The sequence below is a fragment of the Aristolochia californica genome, unplaced genomic scaffold, assembly GCF_029961685.1.
Source record: "Aristolochia californica isolate CCGP_79_NKW_82.1479 unplaced genomic scaffold, dmAriCali1.0.hap1 SCAF_12, whole genome shotgun sequence".
Classification (NCBI taxonomy): Eukaryota; Viridiplantae; Streptophyta; class Magnoliopsida; order Piperales; family Aristolochiaceae; genus Aristolochia; species Aristolochia californica.
The window spans coordinates 27,374,995-27,396,394 of record NW_027181793.1 but is presented as its reverse complement, the minus strand read 5'-3'; the positions used below and the strand labels follow the sequence as shown (position 1 = coordinate 27,396,394).

The window sequence follows — 21,400 nt, the reverse complement described above, 5'->3', positions numbered from 1 at the left end:
TTTGTTAGATAAACTGTTCTGGTTTGGTTCATTTCAAAATTGCTGTCTGTTCTGACAATTCACTGAGGAATCCAGTTTGAACTATCATTCAGAATAAATTAATCTCTTGGTCTAACTGTTTGAACTGTAAAAAAACTGAGATTTAGAGCTTGTAATAACTGATTTTGAGCCCTGTTGTTGTAGTGGTGTTTCATTGTACTTCATTGATGAGAGGGATAGTAATTTAATTCAAACATGCAAGGAGAATGGACAAGATAGTGGTTATTTTTTCATTTCTTCCATCCAACTTGTTTATGTGACATAAAGTGTCTTCTTTCTTCAATGGTAGGTGATAGCCAAGTCCATAATCGTTTTTCATTCCAAACAAGTCCTTTATCTCACTGAAACACCATGTTTTAATGTAGAAAATTGGTTTAGTATATTTCCTTCAAAAATAATTACAAAAGATGCACATCATGTTTTATATTCACTTTCTCAGGTTGTGTCTGCTGAGGAAGATGATCTTGTTGGTTTGGAAGATGTCAGCTCAGAAGATGATGAAGCCGACTGGATTGATGCTGCAATGCTGTCATCAGGGAATGCTTCAGGGAGGAAAACCCAAGTTTCCAGAAAGAGAGGCAGAGGTATCATTTTGACCATCTTTGTTGGCCTAAAACTTGAGAAAGATTCATGTGGATATCCTTATGCCATATCAATTTTTGCAGCTGATAATAGTGAACCGATTCCTTTGATGGAAGGAGAAGGGAAGTCGTTTAGAGTTCTTGGATTCAATAATCAGCAAAGAGCTCAATTTGTCATACTCTTGATGAGGTTTTTCACATGGTCTTTATCTTTAATTGCATCTCACCTCTCTCTCTCTCTCTCTCTCTCTCTCTCTCTCTCTCTCTCTCTCTCTTTCATTTGTTGCAGTATTCTGGATTAACTTCTGAATTTCGGGATGATTAATTCTAATAGTATGCTTGAATTATGTCTTGTTTTGAAACTATGCCGATTTGTGAAAAGAATTTCATCCTTCCGAAAGTTGTTCTCTGGAAAATATTATTCTGCTGTTCATGTCTATGAATACAACTTGATCTTTTTTGTAATACCCTGTTAAACTATGTAACAGATTACTGCATGAAGAGTACTTTAATGCCAAAGTCAGCTATGCCAATTCCTTGGCTGGTAGGCTATCTAAATTTGGAACTTCCCAACAATCTCTCATTGTTTGGGACGGTTCCCCCTCGTAATTTTTCTCTTTTGATCTTGTTAACATAACTCAGCACTATTTAACATATATATATATATCTAAGATTATTTTGCACCTTTTAACCCCATTTTATTATGTTTAAGTTTGAAACTTAGATTAATATGTGTTATGCCTAAAGGGAGGACCTGGAGTAGAATCTACTTGATGGTTCCACTCATTCTTTCTCCTTTGTATCAATGTGTCTCTACTAAAAAGTTTCTTCTTCTCTTCTCTTCTCTTTCTATCTCTGCTCCTTCACTTTACAAACCTAAACAAGCAATTCCACTTCTCTGTGTATTTTAGAGGTGAAGCCCTAAGATTTCTTGATCAGGTTTAAAATTTCACCCAAATTATCCACTTGTAAGAGCCCAGAGGATCTTCATGTGAGGAGTGTTAAGAAATAGTCCCACATGGATTAGTGAGAAATATGTTGAGTTTATTAGTTGGGAAAGAGGTTTCCTAAAATAGCTAGTCATTTTGGGATAGGCCTTGGACCCAACTTCAGATTTATATAACTTGACATGTGTAGTGAAAAAAATGCTAAAAAACATATTCTTGCCTTGGTTTTGCAATTGAGTTTGTTTGAACAAATTGGAGGGAATTGTATGTTTTCCCAGTCATTTGGAAAAAAACGATAGAAATTGAAAGCAAGCTTTCCCCTAGAAGTAGATTTAATGGTGAACTCTAGGGATTAATTTTACCATGATGATTTTTTTTTATCCAGGAGTCAAGTACTTGGTTCATAACTCCCACTTCCCATCCTTGTGCTATTAGTATAACTCACTATTGATAATGTTTTGCAGATTTGGTTTTGGAAATTATGACTGGAGTGACTTCATTCCTCGGATGAAGCAAAAAACACCAGAAGAGATTAATGCGTAAGCTTTAAATATCTATTAAATTTGAATCTCAAATATTGTTTATTCTCAATATTTTTACATTAATTCATTCTTTTGCATGTTATGGTTGTTAGAATTCATGTAACTGTATTTTAGTTTTTTCACTCTTCTGGTATTTCTCACATGAAGCAGTAGTGAGTTAGGAATCATTGTAGAAACAAAAGGTTCAAATTTGATAAGATTCTATATTGTATTGAGTGAGTTATGAGGGGTATTTTTGTACTTTTGATACAAAGTCACTTAGTTTAAATAGAAAAGGGGTGGAATTCTGACCCTCATGTGTGCTAAATCTAGCACACACTTTCCTTCTTTCTCCTCTCTATTCTCTTTCTCCTATTTTTTCCTAAAGTTCATATTTTTACATGGTATCAGAGCAATGAGATCCAATTACAAGCACACTTCAGGTGTTTTCTCTTCTTTTTCCTCGGTTCTTACATCTTCTAGGAAAAAGGTATTGTTGAAAATTACTGTAGAAGGGTAGTTTGGTAATTTCTCACTGTCTGCACCTCCTAGAAGTAGGCTTATCTTATTCAGCATTTTGATAGTTTATGTAGTTTAAACTTCATGTAATTAGAAGGTGTAATGAAGGAGATATAAGGGTGTAATTAAGTTTAGTCAGTAGGGGCATTATTGTCCTTATACTCTTCTTTATTCTATATAAGGTTATTAGAGGTCTACCAAGAACCCTAATCATACGAGAGACTTCTCTCTTTGCCGCCGACCTCCCTCTTCTTCTTCCTCTCTCAATCCTTCTTATTCCATAATTTCACAGGAATTTTGAAATTTCTTTTGGAGGCTAAAAGTCAGACTTTTTTTCATTGTCTGTGCCATAACCTTGGGGTTCATGGTTTGTACTGCCAAGTGAGCAATATTATGTGGTATTTGTACCCCTAGAGCGTCTACCTATTGGGAATTGCCCAACTCTACCTACGCTGGTCACTAGATCTAGGTTTGCATCATCAATTGGGATGCCATCATCATCAACTGAGATGCCTATGTCATCCTCTTTTGGAATTTTTTGTGAGATTTTGGTTTCAGTTATCTCTACTAGATTGTGAATTGGATAGTTGTAGTTGGATTGAATTTTCACTATTGCCCTAATTGTTGTAGTGTGGGGCCCACATAACTTGCACAAGCTTTATATTGAAGTTTTTGAAATTTTATTTGGTTTGATTACTTTGGTTTGATATGGCCCACTCCAGAGAGGTGTTTACACCGGCTAGAGAGAGTAGTGTATCTGATGGGAAGGATACTATTATGATCACGAATAAAGGGTTGAATGGCCAAAATTATTTTAAATTGGTCAAAATCAGTTCCAATTTATTTTAAAACTAAGCAAGATACCAAGTATGGAGTCCAAGCTTAGGAGTCGAGTTATGAATTGTGAAACAACTAAGGAGATTTGGAACTCATTTGAATTATTGTATGCACATGAGAGTTTTGTCATGCATCTACAAATTGTATGTGAAATTATTTAGTCAAAAAAGGGGTGAAAGATCAGTTATTGGTTATTATATTGAGCTGCAGAGTGTACTTTGGGAGATTAGTATTTACCACTGATGAGAAGGACCTAAGAACAATAAGGACAGATTTTTGTAGCGAAGTTTTTGGATGGCTTGGGACCTGAATAGATGTTGTCAGAGCATAGTGACTAGCCTCAGATGATGTACCCTCACTACCCAATGCTTTTAAGAGAGTCATGCATGGAGAGTCTGCTGTGGCATCACATGGTGGTAAGGAAGTGAAGAATGTTGAAGCCATTGCCCTTAATCTTCAGCATGCACCAAATAGATCAGGGACAACTCATGGTCGTCGGGGGTGGTAACAAGGGATGAGGCAGAAAGTTTAGGCAATGGTAGAGGTCGGGGTGAGAGTAGGGGTGATAGACAATGTGTCCACTATTGAAGTACCAACCATTTTTCAAACTAATGTTGAGACAAGTTTGGCAAACCAGCATGGGCCAACTCTAGCACCCTCACAACAGTGACACCTCTGTGGCTCTAGAAGTGGACATTGAGTATCTTTTTCGTCTGGTCACTCTTTGAGTAGAAGTTTATTTGAAATAGTTCATTCTGATGTATGGGAGGCCATACCTTATTACTAGTACTTTTGGGTATAAGTATTTCGTGTCATTTATTGATGACTTTAGTAGATCTAATTGGGTGTATCTCCTATTGGAGAAACTGAAGTTTTTTATGCATTTTTGATCTTTTACAATGAAATAAAAGCACAATATGGTGCTCCACTTAGCATTTTGTATATTGATAATGGGTTTGAGTTTATGAATCACAAATTTAATTCCTTTTATCAAAACATTGGCATTATTCATCAGTCTTCTTATGTTTATACTCCACAACATAATATGGTTGTAGAAATGAAGAATCGTCATTGGCTTGAGGTTGCATAAACTATGTTATTCCATGTACATCTTTCCCAGCCTTGTTGGGGTGATGTTGTTCTTACTAGATTAACAAGATGCCTTCCTCACTGATTGGAGAAAAATTCCTTTTCAAGTTCTCAAGCCTAATACTGAATTATTTCCTTTCTATCCTCATGTTTTTTGGTTATGTTTGTTTTGTGCATCCGCTTGGTCGTACTATTGATATCGTCTCCCAAAGCCATTTTGGGTCTTCCTCCATGCTTGTTACTTCTTCTCACACCAATTTTGTTGCTCCTAGTCCTATGCCATCAATTGCAGAATAAAAGCCCTTACAAGTTTATCAACATAGAAAGCCTTCCCAGACACCAATCAAAGCTCTCTCTCCACCTTTTGGGCCACTACCTTCCTTGTCTGCTAATCCTGAAGTAAGTGATCTACATCTCCCTATTGGTGTCTGTGCTTATACTCATCATCCTATTTCTATGTTTGCGTCCTTTGAATTACTATCTGACTCCTTAATGAGTTTGCACTATCATTATCTTCATTATCTTCGTCTACTATTCCTTCTTCAGTACAAAAAGCTTTGTTGACTTCTTTGTGGAAACAGGATATGGACGTAGAGATAGATGCACTTCTTGATCGTGAGACATGGACATTATGTGACCTACCTCCTAGTTTTGTTGTTGTGGGATGATGTTGGGTTTGTACAGTGAAGTATAAGGCTGATGGTTTACTTGAATGATATAAGGCATGTCTTGTGGCTAAAGGATATATTCTGACTTACGATGGTTGGTGTTTTTGAAACCTTCTCCCCTGTAGCTAGATTGTCTTCGAATTCTTATTTCAATGGCAATAAGCAAGGGCTGACCTCTACTTCAACTGGATATTAAAAATGCATTCTTATATGGAGGCTTTGGTGATGAGGTATATATGGAGTAACTTCAGGGTATGTTGCTTGGGGTGGGGGGAGTTCAAAAAGGCAACTTATGGCCTTAAGCAGAGTCCCAGAGCATCGTTTGACAAGTTTAGCAAGGTGGTTATGTCGTTGGGTTTCTCTTGAAGTCACTACGATCATTCATTGTTTCTTTTGAAGAGACCTATTGGAGTTGTAGTATTAATTGTATATGTAAATGATATAGTGTTATCTGGAAGTGATGTGCTAGGGATTGTAGAGGCAAAAGAACATCTTGCAAAACACTTTCAAACCAAAGCCTTGGGGAAGAAAGAATTTATGAATTTTTGGAACAAGTTGGGGCTCCTTGATAGCTCTAGCTTGAGGGGGAGTATTAGAATTTATATAAAGGTATTGTGGTCAGTTAACTCTTCTGGTCTTCATCACAGGAAACAGTAGTGAGTTAGTAATCATGGTAGAAACATAAAAAATTTCTTTGATAAGATTCTGAATTGTATTGAGTGAGTTATGAGAGTTTTAGTTATGAGGGGTATTTTTGTACTTTTGATACAAAGTCACTTAAAGATGGTATAAATAGAAAAGGGGGTCGAATTCTGACCCTAACTTGTGCTACTTTCTTTTCTTCTCCTCTTTTTCTCCTTAAATTTCATATTTTTACAATGGTTTTAGAGATAAATATCATTATGGTATAGGTTTTGTGACTGTTCTTTTATAATAACTCAATGTTGAAAAACTTGGAACTGACCTTCGTAAGTTTCTAAGTGTAGTAAAAAATTAAACTGTATATGTAAGAAATAACCCTTAATATCAATATGAGATGTGACATGCAAATTTCCACAGAATCAGTTTCAGGTCCTACTTATGCTAGAGTTGGATGGATGTAGGCTTCTTCATCCTTGTGGAGGTGGACCTGTTTGTTTCCTTGACAATGTTTATTTTTAGTATTTTTTAGAATGTTTGCTAAAAATCCTAGCCATTGCTGCTCCTATCTTTGTTAAATATTTGTTTTGCAATACAGTGTTCACAGACTTGATTTTCGTTCTGAACTCACTGTTCTGTTGTTATACTGCATAAAATTGTCAACAGTTGGATTTGTATTATTTTTATTTTTTTCTTTGTTTATTTTTTGAATGGTGTATATATCATATATTGTTTGACTTATGATTAATTTTCATTATTTACTGATTTGACTTATTTTAATGGCATTTTTCTGGTGAAATATTTTAATCAGTTGTAGATCACGTTCTTTATTTTTTCTTGTAGATATGGCTTCCTTATGATGAATCACCTTATGGAAGAAGTAAATGATGATCCATGTTTTTCAGGTGATTTCCTATATATATAATAAAAAATTCCTTATGGTTGTTTTCCTTTTGTTGGGTTTCCAATAACATTTTTTTATTATTTTGTTATTTTTTCAATAGATGGTGTGCCAAAAGAAGGTCTAAGAGTTGTGGATGTTCATGTTCGAAATGCTACCTTGTCATTGATAAGAGAGAAGGTATGATGTTTGTTATATTGTAAGCTTTTCAAATTTTACCTCACATTTGCTTTCTCCAAATTATGGAAAGTTATGCCTTAAAATGTCCTGTTCTTCTAGATAGCATTTGATAATCTCTGTAGTCTTAAAAATCTCATGTCTGTTTCCACTTAAGTTTTTACTTTGAGTAACTAATCTCTCATTAATTAGTCAAAGTAAACCCCATCCTTCTGTGGTATGTACTGCTGTTTTATTTTTAGTGTTATTTTAATGCATTAATTATACATCTAGTCGCCCATAGACTCTGTAGAAATTAGGTAATAACTAAACCTAAATCTTAGTCCTCTCTTTATTTCTCTCTTTCTCAGTGACGTAGTTATGAAAAGCAGAGTTTGCAAGAGAAGACAAGGAAAAAAGAAGGAAAATCTAGCTGAGCTATAGATTGCTGTCAAGAAGACAGAACCCTAGGCAAGGAGTGCTTTGGTCTAAGAAAAGAGAGGAAGATGGGATGGACCAAGCCTTAGAGATCCTCATATATGCACTGCTGCAAAGATTTGATTTTTGTTGGATATAAACTTTGGAAAGAGGTCGAGATTCAACAAACTTGAATGACCGACACAATAGAAATTTCTTCTGGATGGGGCAAAACTCAGTGATATCAGGGTTTTCTGACTTGGAATAGGTAATCGAATCAGTGTCTGAATTTCTTAGTTGGATCAAGATTTGCATGCCTGGTTCCTGACACAGGGCGAGTCAGGGGTGACTTATTCAGAATAGAAGGGCCACGTTTGACATCCCCCCTTCAGGTTGACTTGGGAGTTGGAAAAACATGGTTTATGTAGACTTATATAGAAAAAGACTACAGAGTTCAACTCTAATTTGGGCATTACTAACTCAAAATCTTAAAACAAGAAACTAACATTCTACAGTAGATAAAAATAATCCTAGGGCCATATGTGTCGATCAAAATATCGTGCTCTAGTGCATCATTAGATTCAAAATTACAGTAAACTAAACATTATTCCTATAATCAATTTGCACCTGAAAAAAGTAGTCAAAAATGAAAAAGGCTCTAGCATGGAACCATATTTTCCAATCATTTTTTTAATTTGAGATAGGAAGCTCTAAAAAACTGACACACAAAAAGAGAGGATATATAGAGTTGTCTGCTCTTGGATGTCTGGAACATTGTTAGAATGATTCCAGCTGTCTATTTTTGTCATAGGTGGCACTTCTTGCAGAAAAACCTGGAATGCGTCTCTTTGAAGAGGATATTGTTTATCGCTATCCAGCTTTGAGAGGTGGGAGAGTTTGGAAGGAAGGGCACGACAAATCATTATTACGTGCAGTGTTAAGGTATGTGTACGCCTGAAAGTTACATAAACAAATATTCATTTCATTTCTTTACAATGCATATCAAGGATACTGTTCTGAGGTATTCCTTATCTAGATACTCTTGATTGGCCATTTATATAATGTCTGGATGAATGAATGAATGGTGCCTTGCATGATAGAACAATTGCGTGATAATCTTTGGTTGGAGGCCTATGCTGTCCAACCAGTGGGCTTTATTAGTTGGTTGTTGTGGCCAGTGATCAGAGTGGTCACGATGGAACTCTTCAAATGTCATCTTAGTGAGTGCGATGACAGAAGAACATTCTGGATGTGCTATGTCCATAGATGGCTGAAAATGTGCCTGCTGTATCACAAATATTGGTGCCTTTTCATACTATTGTTTCAACTTCAGGTTATTATTGTTTTCCTTTCTAGATATTAGCCAGTGAAATACCACCGAAGATAAGAGGCACTTTGAATAAATACTGAACATAGTTACGAAGTGTATTTCCTTTGTTAAGCCTTCATTATTCATGTTTTCAGTATTTCCTACATGATGCTAATTTTGATTGGCTTGATCTAGACACGGATATGGCAAATGGCAGTCCATTCTTGAAGACAAGGAATTTGGATTCCTAGATATTATTCGGATTGAACAAAAACTCCCTCTGGCTAATGATGTTGGTGCTCAAATTCATGATGGTACAAATTATGGATCTGGTCAGGATGGTGTTGCACAGGGTTCTGTATATCAGGAGTCATCTGTTATGTATAGTTTTAGTAGAGATGCACAGAGAAAGTTGGTGGAGTATATTAAGAAGAGAGTATATCTTTTGGAGAAGGGTCTGAATGCAGAATATGCAAAAACATACTTTGTGAGTGATCTGAAATCAACATTTCTTTCTGGTTTATATGTCTAACCTAGTAACAATTTCTGGTTATTGCCAAAATTCACTTGATATTTTTTTTTAATTTTTATACACATATTTTGTGTCTTTATTATTTTTGTTTATCTATCTGGGTGCAATTTGAAGAGATTGTCGACATTGCCCAGCATTTCTGTCTCTTGGAACCGCACTCCAAGATCTGCTAATTGATCAGCTGACTCACTGCTCTGAGGGAAGGGACCTCCCTGACTGAGCTCGTCATAAGAAGCTGATCTGTTGTCATGGTCCCTTGTTTTGAATGGCATCTTTGTTGTTTTTTAGCTTTTGATTGTTGTTTTCTTTTAATCTCTGCCCCCAGGCTTGTTGGAGAGCTAGCTTGTACTCCCCTTCCTCTTCAATAAAATCTGTCATTTCGACTCTCAAAATTTTTTGGAGTCAATCAAAATGTTTTAGTGGCTCCCGAATTTAGCTGTGTTTGATTCATCTTGGTTTCTTAATTTTTGAACAGTGGCGATCTTTAATTACAGTATGGTGCAAAAATACAGACATGGAAAAGAGAATCAAACAATTTTTATGCTGCACTATAAGCCCACGAGGCTTCAGAACTAGAACTGCATCTGCATTCTCAACTGTTTTGAGCTCTTGGATAATTGCAGGCTGAACTTGAAGCAAATGATCATGCGCATGAAGCACCAGATGTTGAGCCAAAGGTTTCTGATATAGCCGGTCCTGGCTCCTCTGAGATTGAACTGGAAATAAATGAGCCCTTATCTCCTTTGAATGACATTGGTAGGCTTGTCTTTTTCTCTGAGCTTTCAGGATTATTGGATTGTCAAGATGTCTCATTCTTTTATCGTCTATTAGTTAACGTTAAATTTGGGTGTAGTTCATCTCAAAATCACTAACCCAAGTGGGAACCTCTTGTCAAGCATAACCGTGAGATCTTTCTAATTTGGGATCTGTGTGAGAATATTGTTAATACTCTTTTCCTCATTTGTGGGCACTCTTTATTGCTCTAAGATGTGAACAGTTTGAGTGGAGGCCCATGTAGAAGTGTTTGTTTTAATACCATGTCAAAGTTGGGTTGAGGTCAATTACTAAATATCTAACTCAAGTCAGGTGACCTTTTCCCAAGTAATGAGCATGGGGTCTTACTAATCCTGTATTCTTGAGGGACTATTTGTGATACAATCCCTCCCATGTGAGCCCTCTTTATGGCTTCTACAGGAAGATAAATTAGGGTAGAGACCCATGTGCAAATTACCTGCTATAATACCGTGTTCAAGTTGGGTAGAGGTCAATCCCAAAATGACTAGCCTAAGTTACGAGGTTTCTTCCCCAAGTAATGAACATGAAATCTTTCTAATCTTGGATCCATTTGGGGTTATTCATAATAATCTCCTTCACAAGCGGGTCATTTCTATGATTCCTACAGTTAGATAAATTTGGGTGGAAGCCCATGTTTGCTTGTTTGCTTTGATACTATGTTAAAGTTGGGTTAGGGTCAATCCTAAAATGATGCCCAAATTAGGTGGCCTCTTCCCAAGAAACGAGCATATGATCTTTCTAAACTTGGATCTATATGAAACTATTCTAAAGAGTTAACATTCTTTTTTTTTTTTTTTAAAGTTAGAAATTCTACTTCTGTTTTTCTCTACTTTCTGTTATTCTGTTTTAAGTATCTTTTTCTCCCTCTTTGATGTGATATCCACCAAGTCAGATGCTGAGACACCATTCAAGGAGCACTTCTTGCATATTAGTGTGAGTGGAGTAGCTATCGTTAAGCTACCATTTAAAAGAAAAGTTCTTCACACTACAAAGTAATGCACATGCCAATTTCCTTTTTATGTAGCATTCAATTGGAAGAACTTTTTTCTTTTGCTCGACTCTATAGATTGCCTTTTCTTGTTGATGCATCTGAAGTTTGTTTTGTCAATCTGTTAAATTTGGTGGTTTCTGAGTTCATCACTTAGAATGTTTCTTGGTAATGTTAATTTATCAAGCTCTTGAGAACCCCCACTTAAAGCGACAAAAAAAGGACAAGAAAAGAAAAGAATTGCTTGGGAAACACAACTTGATTTGACTGCAGAAGGTGGTTCTACCTGAAATTCCCTGATTTTTGTTCACTAAGAACCAAAATCTTCTTGAGCTGACTGGGTCTTGTGTGCAGCTGCAGAAGAAGTTTCCTCTGTTACCAACTCTATCTGTGGAGAGATAGCCAAAATTTATACTAAGGTAGCTTCCCAATCCCCAAGTCACTTTTGACTACCTTGAGTACCTACATGCAGTCAACTAAACTGGCCTCTTTGCTACTTGCAGATGAGCAACTTGATAGCTGATAACATCAAAGACTCGGTCCAGGCACATGCAGGCAATGAAGAAGCAGCTTCTCGGTTGGGGAAGAATATATTTGCATTTGACGGAATTAATGAAGATGTTCAACGGATTCTTGGTGTACAGCAGGAGGCTTCCCCAAGTGTTGAAGAGCTCAATCTGAATCAACCTGCAGAGTCTGAGCTGGGGGCTAGTGTTGCAGAAGTTCCTACTTTGTTGAAGACTGATAGTGATGGACCTAAAATTGAGCCAATCACACGTTCCCCCACAAATTCACTATCTCCAATTATGGATGCAAAGGAGCAAATGGAGGCAAACGTGATTGTTTTGGATGATTGAGTACGCTCTAATACTATGAAAATTGAAACAATGGAAAGCCATAGATATTGCTTGGCAACTCATAAAGCCAATCGAATGAGAATTCCATTGAAAGACTTATGTACCACTTAAATTAAGATGTATGTTACTCTCTGATTACTTTGATTTTTGGAACTTAAATTTACTTGGGTGCGTTTGATGGACACCGGAGGAGCGATATGGAAGAGGTAAAAGTAGAACAGATCGTGGCCTCTCTCCAACGCAGGATTTGTACATTTGAGTTCGTGGAGCCTGAACAGTTGTAGTGGGGCGTTGCGTTTAATCCTTGATCCTAGGCCCATCTATTTATTTGAGGTCTTCCTGTGAGACACAAGAGGATTGAGACTAGATGGGAAGTCGATTGCGATTTATATTCCACTTTCAAGTCTGTGTCAATGTTACCGACAAGGAAAATCGAGTCGTTCCGTCATTTTTATTTCTTTTCATCTCGTCTGATGCATTTTTTTAGTCTTTTCCAGATACTCCAACGATACGGATAGAGCTTCCAAACTTAGCGATTACCGTCATGGATTTATTCAATCTTGAAGATCAAATGTTAAATGAGAAACTTTTTTGTACTAAGTGCGTGTGGATTGATGGGTATCAGAAGACTTTTATGCATCACTCAGAGAGCTGAAAGACAACCAAATGATAGCTTAGGTAGCAGACCTTTTCAGATAGATAACCATCTTTGCAAATAACAAAACCCTCATTGCAGGCTTCCTTTTAATTTACCCTCAGGGTTCGCTGGTAATTCAAGTTAAAAATATGATAGTTGAAGTTAAATAATTAAATAATAAAATAGTTTTTCATTTCGATAACATAAATATGTATTAAATAAAATATTTTTAATAAACAAAAATAATTAAGTTATGAAATACTTAAGGGATAAGTCAAATCTAATATGTATATTATTGGGGTAAATAGTTAAAATTTTATAACCATACAAATATACAATAGTGAATAATCGTCAACTTTTCAATTAAATTAATTAAATAAATCATAAAATCAATATATTAATATTTTAGTAATTTTAAAATAATTAAATTGTAAATACTTAATTTAATAAGTTAAAAATAAAAAGAGTAAATTGAGTCTTATTTTTATATGGCAAATTTTTTTTTTATGAATGTCACATTTAGATTATTAAATGTATTTTGAAATATTTGTTTCAAAAAAATTAAAATACTATTACGTCAAAATCACATAAATTTCCGTGTGGTACATAGGAGGACCGAGTCGAATTTTTTGAGTCAGATTGAGTCATTGTTCAGACTCGGGATGATTTGGGCGAGGGACTTAGCAACATAGAAGGCATGAGTTTGATCCGACCCTACTCACTGCCTCCCAAATCCGAGTCGACACGGCTCAATCGCTGGTTGAACACTGTCATGGCAACTTAACGAAAATCAGGGGGAAAAACCTGCAGTTGCGTATCCATTTAAAAGATCTATGATGAAAGACGGGAGTCTACTCGATGAAGTTAAAGCTAAGCCATCACAAAAGGGAACTAGCGGCCCTCGGGGAGAAGATGAGTAACACTTTTCCTCGTTCTCCTTCTCTGCTTTTCCCTCTTTCGACTGCGAAGAGATTGGCATTCCGACAAGGGAGATATGGATATGAACAAATGAACAATTAAGATTTCGGAGTTTTTTTTTTTTTGGATAGTTAAGAACTTAAGATTTCTGAGACGTCGAATTTAAGACATCGATTTCCTACTAAAACAAACAAATTTAGTAGGTCTCACTGAAAAAGGATTTCTTTTGGTAACTGGGAAAAAGGATAAATATATGCAGATGAGACCCCTATAAAAGCAGCATTAGAGAGACTGGGACCCCCAGGCAAGCTATTTCTCTCATCTCTTGTAATTAATTCTTGTAATTTTGAAAATTTTCACATGGCTGTTCGCCGTTCTGTGCAGTTTCCCATATTTGGCGTCCATTTCCTGATGGAATCGACCTACCGATGCCATGCGGAAGGCACAAAAACTTGATACAGAGTCCTGCATGATTAACATATGCAGATCGAACCCGGAGACGAGAATCCAACAAAAATATCAGTATCGTGATGACGGGTCGTGAACTTCGTCGAGGCCCTTCATGGGCTTGCACTTTGTTAACTCAAGCGGCTCTCTTCATTGCTCTCTTTGCAGCGTTTTACTTGGGAATTTACTTCCAGAGATCCAACCACACTGATATTGAAGCTCGGGATCTCTATTTTATTAGTGTGCTTGGGGGTCATAGACCGCTTAGGCAACAGACCCATCTGCTCGAACAGGTGACTTCTGTTCTTATTGGATATGCTATGTCCTTACAGTTTTCTTTGCCGGATTCGCTTGTCTGTTCTTCCATTGGCAGTTTTGGAGGATTTTCAGTTTTTCCTCTGCCTTTTGTGGCTATTGACAAATACATCGTCTTGGGATCTCACTGGTGTTTCTTAAATAAGCTGCGGAAGTATTTCGGGATCCCGCACTGGGAGCTTCTTTCTTGTGGAATTTTTCCGTGTTGTTTGCTGCTGACGTTCCCTGTTCAGCTTTTGGTCACCTTGTTTTGGATTTAAGTCAATTCTTCCCGTGGTTCGATTATTATTGCCGTTCACTTAGTCTAAGCGCTTCTGTTTCTCAGTTGACCCATAATTCGGGTTCTTCATGACACAGTATTAGAAGCGCTGCTCGCCATGTAGTGACAGTATAAGCTGGTAAATTTTGATTGACGTGTAAGCTGAGTTAAGTTGAACTATGTCCAATGAACTGCTGTTTTTATCTTTCTTCCGCTGTGTTCTAATGTTCATCTGTTAGTGTTTGCTTTCTGTCTTTAAAGGGCCACGCCATAGGCAAAAAGTAGCAAGTGCATATTGTAGATCTCCTTTCTTCATTTTTTTAGCAAGATTTATTTTTTCCTTAATAAATGCTAAGAAGTTGTTCCAATCTTGTATATTGTGGACTTTGCGCTAGAATTTGATATTTAGCTGTGCCTAAGTTAATATTGCTTCTTTTTTTTTCTCTTTAGGAACTTTATGGATTCTTTTCTTTGATGTTAACTTAAAAGTGTCCCGGGTTGTCTGTTTTTTTTTTTTCTGGTGCCCCTTACTTTCATTACTTGTATAAATGATCTCACCACGGACACCAATTTTTTTTTCCTAACAGAAAAGTAAGTCAATTTTTTTTCCAATTTACCAGGTCTCGCAATATTCTAGTTTTACTGGTTTTGCTTGTTTCTTATCTGAAAATCCTTGCATTGGTAGATGGGGAAGGCAGCAAAGACGCATAAGGTGAAGGCTGTCGTGAGTATCAGTGATCTTGGGGAGGAAGATCCTCTCTTTCTAAATGTAAGTTTATCATTTCAGACAACTACCCCAATCTAAAATCACTGTGTTCCTAGTCCATGTTGGCATTATGTGGCAGCTGCAAGAGACTTATTAGGTTGAGTATACGAAAATGTTTAACTGGTTGATAATCTAAACAAGTATCAGAGCTTTAGTTTTTTTCGCAGGGCACGTTGCGTTTTCCATCACTGAAGGTTCCCTGGTACATCATCCTTCTATAATTCCATAATTTGGTTTCCCCTTGTCTTGCAGCATTTTCTAGAAATTTATCCTCAAGTTCATGGCATAGTCATGAGAAATTTTCTAATCTACCTGGTTATTTTAATGATCTACTTAATGAGGGTGATTTTCTTATTTAGGTTTACTACAAAGACTTCAAAGGGGCCAGAAGCAGGGAATTTTCTGAAGCACTTAGAGTTACCACATGGGCAGATCATAGACATAATTGCATTGGATACTAGGCCTTTTCATGTATGACTTTTTAACTATAAATCTGCTATTTTCTTTGGGCTTCTTAATCTCCATAATTTGGTATTAGAATATCATAAAGGCTTCTCAAATTCCGGCTTTTTTGTGCCTTGAAAAAGACTCTCTTGATTTTTCTTTTCTATTCTGAGCTTCTGATGCAGTTTCTGGGACAGAGCTGCTTAAGTCTTACATATTATTTCCAGAGTAGTTTAGATATTAGATCTGCTTGCTAACTTATGGATCATTATAAGCTGCCAAATTGGATTGTTTGGGGTCCTGGACAGTAAAAACACTTATTTTAATGTTTTATGACTTTTTTTTAATGATAATGTTTTTCTTTAAAGTTTGAATCATAGTGTTTTATCCCATTATTATTACCTTTTGGAGTTTCTCTGGTGGAGGCTTGCTTTCAATTTTCATGGAGGTTGGGTATCTTGTATTTGTGCAACCAATCTTGACAATAATTAAAAAAATTGTAGTAACCTATCTAAAGGACAAGGGAAAGCTGATTAGAAGCTCTACATTACCATATATTTTTTCACTCTTCTGGTGACTGACATAATCCTGTGTGAAAATTAGCAAAAACCATATCCATGATTGACATGGCATTAGCAACTGAAAAACTTGATGTATTGGTTGAAGGGGTGATCCTGAGTGTCAGAATTTACAATACCCATGACTACTGATTATACCACTTCTTTAGGGGACTCTTATTCATTTTGCTTTCAGTTGACATCTAAGTTAGACTACATCAGCATTTTCCACTTGATCTGCAACCACACAAATATTTTGCGTAGTCAACTTTCCTGCAAGTTTGAGGTTGAGTTATGAATTCAGGTTTGCTTGCAAATCTCTCTTTGGTGCAAAATTTAGCTGTCTGCCATTTTAAACTTGGAGGTTGCTTGTGAAAGTGACAAAATTCAGAATCAGGAGTAGCAGTTATTAATTATGATTATTTTGCCAAAAAAGGGGAAAACAACGGAATTTGTGTACTTTACCAATAAAAACAACCTGTCTGACATCATAATTGGAAACATGATTGGGCAGATGCACTGTTTGTTGGTGGGGTCTTTAATGTGTTGTTTGGTACATTAAGCAATAGCTTCCTCTGCTTTGCTTATTTTATGCCTGAGTATTTCATTTAAAAGGACAGAAGGGGGAAAGTGTTCTTCTACTAATTGATTTCAACACTGTTTTAAAATTTTCTGGTAGCATTTATCTTCAATTTAAGTCATTGTGATTGCATACAGTACCACAAGGGGCTAACACTCAGATGCCTTTGATTTTACTTAATAGAATATCCATCTTTATTGGAATCCCAGGACTCAAAATTTAGTTGGTGAATGGCTTATTCCCCCGAGTGATTTAAGGGTGGAGACTTCTTTATCCATGACAATTGATAAGTGTGTACACTTGCAGGATACCATAGAGATGGATCTATTAACTGATGGGGGAAGGGATCAAATAGACTGGCTGATGAGGATATTAGAAGTGACTGACAGTAGATGGTACTTGGTCAATCTTGCAACTCACAGTTAATTTGCTACAAACCTCTCATTCATTGACTGATATTCTGAGAGCATGAGTGCCTTCGTTTTATTACCTGATCTATTTCTTATTTGCTCTTGCTCATATATATGGTAAACTGTAGTTACCATAAATATATATATATATATATATATGAAAAAGGAAATACAAACTCAAATCCATGTAAGTTAACTGCATCCATTTTTTAAATGTTCTTATTCTATACTTTTTTCTTGTGATGTACATTATTGTTAATGTTGATTTTAACAAGTTTCTATTTTTATAATTTTTAATGATAAAATAAAAAGAATGCCATTATTGCAAATAAGCTGGACAGTGTTGCAAATAACCTTTCTTTTTAAAAAAGGTAAAAGTTGGGTGGCCACCTAGTCCAGCCTACTTTATTACACATATATATATATATATATATATATATATATATATATATATATAGATAGATAGATAGATAGATAGATAGATAGATAGATAGATATGTATACACGTTAGCTAGAACTTTACCCCCAAAACTTCCTACACTGTACTACTGTTGTCAAAACGTACCTTTTCTTTAGGTTTCCCAGAAATAAGAGATATCTTTTGGTACTAAAGGTTTGAAGAACTTTAGTAGGGTCGAGGACCTTGTACAAGCATGCAACACACTAGAGGAAAGTACTATCTTTTGCGGTATGACATTTTGTGTTGCCAATGGAATTGAAATTTTGAGAAAATAAATGAAGTCTAGAAAGCTAAATGAGGATTCTAAGCACAAAACACAAGGTTATCATTCTCTTAGTTAATCCAACCAAATTGTTCAGTCTTAGATGGCTATTAAAGTTGGGTCTAGGTCCATTCTAAATTGATTAGCTAAAGTTAGGAGATCTTCCAATTAATAAACATAGGATATTTTCAAGTCCAAACCAATGTAAAACTATTCTTCTTCACACAATAACTCTTTGTTTCATACAACTAACTTGAGACATGGAGTACATGTGGAACTATAGACTGGTGGAAGATGAAGATGCTCGATTATGGGAATAAAGGTTTCTCAAAGGAAAAAGAAGAAGACAAGCTGATTGGAATTTGTGCTTCAGCTTTTGAAAGAAGACGCACAAAGAAATAAAAATAAAGTAGGGTTTTATTGCCTGCCATACTCAACCATGAATTTTGCATCCAATAGACAACTGCTTAACAAGCAGCATAAGCTATCAACCTGAGGATTCAGACACGAAATAAGTAAAAAAGATCTAACCTTTAATTCCAATCAGCAAAGAATTGGAAAAATTCCCTTCCTGGAGTGAACGCAGGCTGAGAAGGGGAAGGTTCAGATGGATCTTTCGCTCTGATACCATGTAAAATAGAAGGGAAGAGATAAATAGAGAAGAAAGAGGAAAGAGAGAAGAGAATTCAGTAGTATTGTAGTGTATGGCACTCTTCTCAGAGATCAGAATTCGACCTCTCTCTTTATAAATAGGCCATTTAAGTGTAAAATGACATAAATGCTCTTCTAGAATCAATTACTTATTTATCCTAGTATACACATCATATAAACCTGACACTCACCTCCATGTCCAAGCCTAAATTGACAACCTGGCTCAAGTCATGGAGGACATATATAAGCAAGTCATAGAGATCAAACACAAGAGACCACACAAAACACACGAGATCTAACCTGGGTTGCTTCTAGTTGGTTCCTGGTCTATTACTAAAATGACTAACTGGAGTTTCTTCCGAATTAATGACATAGGATAGTTTCAAGCTCAAACTAATGTGGGACTATTCTCGTACTCACAATTACTCTCTTAGACAACTAGCCTGAGATGTAGAGAACATTTATGACTATAGACCAGTGGACTTTTTTACCCACCAAAAAAAAGTTATATGGTGTATTGAAAGTGCTTCATGAAGGAAGGCATACAAACAATTGGAAGATATGCTGTTAAATATTTTCTGACTATCTTTTATTTGAGTTACCCATCATTATTTGCAGCTTGGATTGATCCGCCCTATGTGTAGGAAACTTCATATTCATCAGGGAAGTGCTTGATAAACTAATTGAGCTTTAAATGTCCCTTCATGTCATCTTGTATGACTTCTTTTATTTTCTCTGGTCAACTCTAATGCAAACTTTTTGTTTACCTCTCTTTCTTGCTGTGTATTTTACACGTTTTACTTTATTGACTGTATGAATTGTTGATGGGAATTCATTCAACCTGAAGAAAGGGTTGGGAATTGACTCTTTTTGTTTCTTTATTCCAGGCGTATCGTTGTTGGATATCATCCCCTTGTAGTCTGCAAGGAGCAGAAAAAAGAAAAGGGAAGGACATTTCTAGAGTCATTGCACCAAATTTTCTTGAAATATGGGGTGGTAAGAATCTCCACTTGTAAATAATTGAACTAAAAAATATTCTCACTCTGTACTTAATCGACTTTTATGACAATATGGAGAGTTTCTACTGCAGAATGCATATTTGAGCAAGGTGGGTTGCTCAGGCCTTTATACCAAGACTGATGGAATTTCTATCCTTGGACATCCGGGCCCGAAAAATTCAAATCAAACAATTGCTTCAAAAACCATTTGCTCTCTCTCTGATCAGTGAGTTTCTATGTTCTTTTTTTTTCACTTTTAGCTGGTTTGTTGCACGTCTCAAAAGATTCATTTATTTTCTCTCGGAATTTGCAAGAAATGTAAATGAGAATAGTTTCTATTTGTTTTCAGAGAATTGCATGATGGATTTCTCTTGCATAGAGTGAGCGCCTTGGAGATTGTGGGTATCAGTGCGAAATTTATATTCGAAATTAGATATTGTATTCAATGATCGTTCTTTCTAGTTTCTCACTTATTAATTCCTCAACCAATGACAGGTTACCTATTTCATCAACTCAGCAGGAAAGGTAGCTTTCAAGTCCACGCTTCATCAGCGGGGAAAAGCAGTCATGTGAAACTCGAATTTTCTTCCTATTATTGTTTCAGATTTCTCATTGGCTTTTGATATTGTGTATTGGCATCATTCAGAGGAAAATGCCAATTTGTTGGATATATTTTTGTAGTTTAAAACATGAAATAAAAATATTTATTGCATATCTTTGGAGTCCATCGTACCTTCTCTATGTTTTTTTTATGATATGTTGTGCATTTGATAAACTGTGCAGTATATTGTCTGCGACAATCGGTAACTGCTAGAAAACCGGCTGCTGGGGGCTGCATTTCTTTCTGTCTGTTCTTTCGCTTCACCAAGCAAAAACAGTAACTTCAGTTACGAATGAAAATTTAATTTTTTTTATTGAAATTAAACTCTGCTATCCGAGTCTTACGATGCTGAAATAGTCCAAGCCGGTAGCCCCATTTCCTTCGAAACTATAAAGTGTGACGCAGTCGCATGTGATGTTCTGAGGCGTGAGGCTCGTGGCAGTGAGAGAGATGGCCGGTTTGTGAAGGATTGTTGCCCCACTCTCTTCCTCCGAGTCGATGATCATCCATGGTTTTTAAGACAACAACCCTTTTCCCTTCTTCTTCTTCTGCTTCTTCTTCTTCTTCTTTTTCTTTTTCCCATCTACCATCGGTAAAACCGAAGAGGCAGTGATGATAATGTTCGCTTCTTTTTTCGGGTGGTTTGCCTTACCTCTGTCTCCATTTCATGGCGCGGCAACTACGGATGGTCTTTTAACGGGCAACCGTTGCAGCCATGGATGGGTTTCAAAGAGGTTACACAAATCACAGAATCAAGGCGAATCTGAGCCCTAAACTTGCATTCTTTCCTTCGAAGTATTTCTTGTATAGTCGATCAGGATGGATAAAAACTATTTCTTTTCGATTCCATTAGGGAAATAAATGCTTTCATTTGCTTTTGTTATTGTTATTGTTTTTTTAAAAAGGCTTGCTTCCGTTTACTCTTTCACAGAGTTACAAAGAGGATAGGTTTTATTGGGTTTATCCAATTTTATTATGGAGCCGTTAAACAAGATGATCCAGGTTGCTCGTACTAGGGTAAAAATATGGTAGTAGCTGTAGGATTATTCTTAACAAAATTGATTCTTTCCGACACTGCGAACGACGGAATCACGATGTTAAAATGATCAGTTCACCAAAGGGATTTAGCGAGGCATGGCCATGAACACAAGAAAAGGATTCTGAATTTTTCCTCCTGAAATCCATAACTAGTACGAAAAAAATCTCAGTTTCTGCATATAATGAATGAGAACAAAAGCACTATTAGGGCTCGTTAGTGCACCCTGTGATTTCATTTGCCCTCGTCCTTCTCTCTCTCTCG

The 21,400-nt window shown here is 36.3% G+C and overlaps 2 protein-coding genes across 4 annotated transcripts in view; both read left to right on the top strand.

Moving 5' to 3' along the window:
* LOC137945334 (CHD3-type chromatin-remodeling factor PICKLE) overlaps positions 1 to 12,259 on the top strand; it is a 34,331-nt gene extending 22,072 nt beyond the window's left edge. For both annotated transcript variants that reach the window (XM_068791181.1, XM_068791180.1), the window contains 10 exons: positions 479 to 623; positions 705 to 810; positions 2,032 to 2,106; positions 6,684 to 6,745; positions 6,845 to 6,921; positions 8,126 to 8,256; positions 8,819 to 9,110; positions 9,779 to 9,911; positions 11,293 to 11,357; positions 11,442 to 12,259. In XM_068791181.1, the coding sequence (XP_068647282.1) occupies positions 479 to 623; positions 705 to 810; positions 2,032 to 2,106; positions 6,684 to 6,745; positions 6,845 to 6,921; positions 8,126 to 8,256; positions 8,819 to 9,110; positions 9,779 to 9,911; positions 11,293 to 11,357; positions 11,442 to 11,795 (1,440 nt within the window). In that variant the 3' untranslated portion in view covers positions 11,796 to 12,259. The remainder of the gene's footprint in view (positions 1 to 478; positions 624 to 704; positions 811 to 2,031; positions 2,107 to 6,683; positions 6,746 to 6,844; positions 6,922 to 8,125; positions 8,257 to 8,818; positions 9,111 to 9,778; positions 9,912 to 11,292; positions 11,358 to 11,441) is intronic.
* Positions 12,260 to 13,506: 1,247 nt separating this feature from the next.
* LOC137946459 (uncharacterized) lies at positions 13,507 to 20,193 on the top strand. 2 transcript variants are annotated; one of them, XM_068792766.1, is made up of 9 exons: positions 13,507 to 14,090; positions 15,057 to 15,140; positions 15,305 to 15,339; positions 15,497 to 15,608; positions 17,025 to 17,113; positions 19,389 to 19,497; positions 19,592 to 19,725; positions 19,849 to 19,901; positions 19,995 to 20,193. In XM_068792766.1, the coding sequence occupies exons 1-9, from the start codon at positions 13,881 to 13,883 to the stop codon at positions 20,120 to 20,122; spliced, it is 954 nt and encodes a 317-aa protein (XP_068648867.1). In that variant the 5' UTR covers positions 13,507 to 13,880; the 3' UTR covers positions 20,123 to 20,193. The 2 variants fall into 2 exon arrangements, with proteins under 2 accessions (XP_068648867.1, XP_068648868.1); XM_068792767.1 differs by having other exon boundaries at positions 13,650 to 14,090; positions 19,849 to 19,897; positions 19,995 to 20,159.
* Positions 20,194 to 21,400: the final 1,207 nt, after the last annotated feature.

Bases quoted from the DNA above. Each gene is read 5' to 3' on its own strand.
- LOC137946459 (XM_068792766.1), top strand. From the start codon at position 13,881: ATGACGGGTCGTGAACTTCGTCGAGGCCCTTCATGGGCTTGCACTTTG. The intron at 15,141-15,304 runs GTAAGTTTATCA...TTTTTTTCGCAG, and splicing joins AAGATCCTCTCTTTCTAAAT to GGCACGTTGCGTTTTCCATC. The intron at 17,114-19,388 runs GTACTTGGTCAA...TCTTTATTCCAG, and splicing joins GAAGTGACTGACAGTAGATG to GCGTATCGTTGTTGGATATC.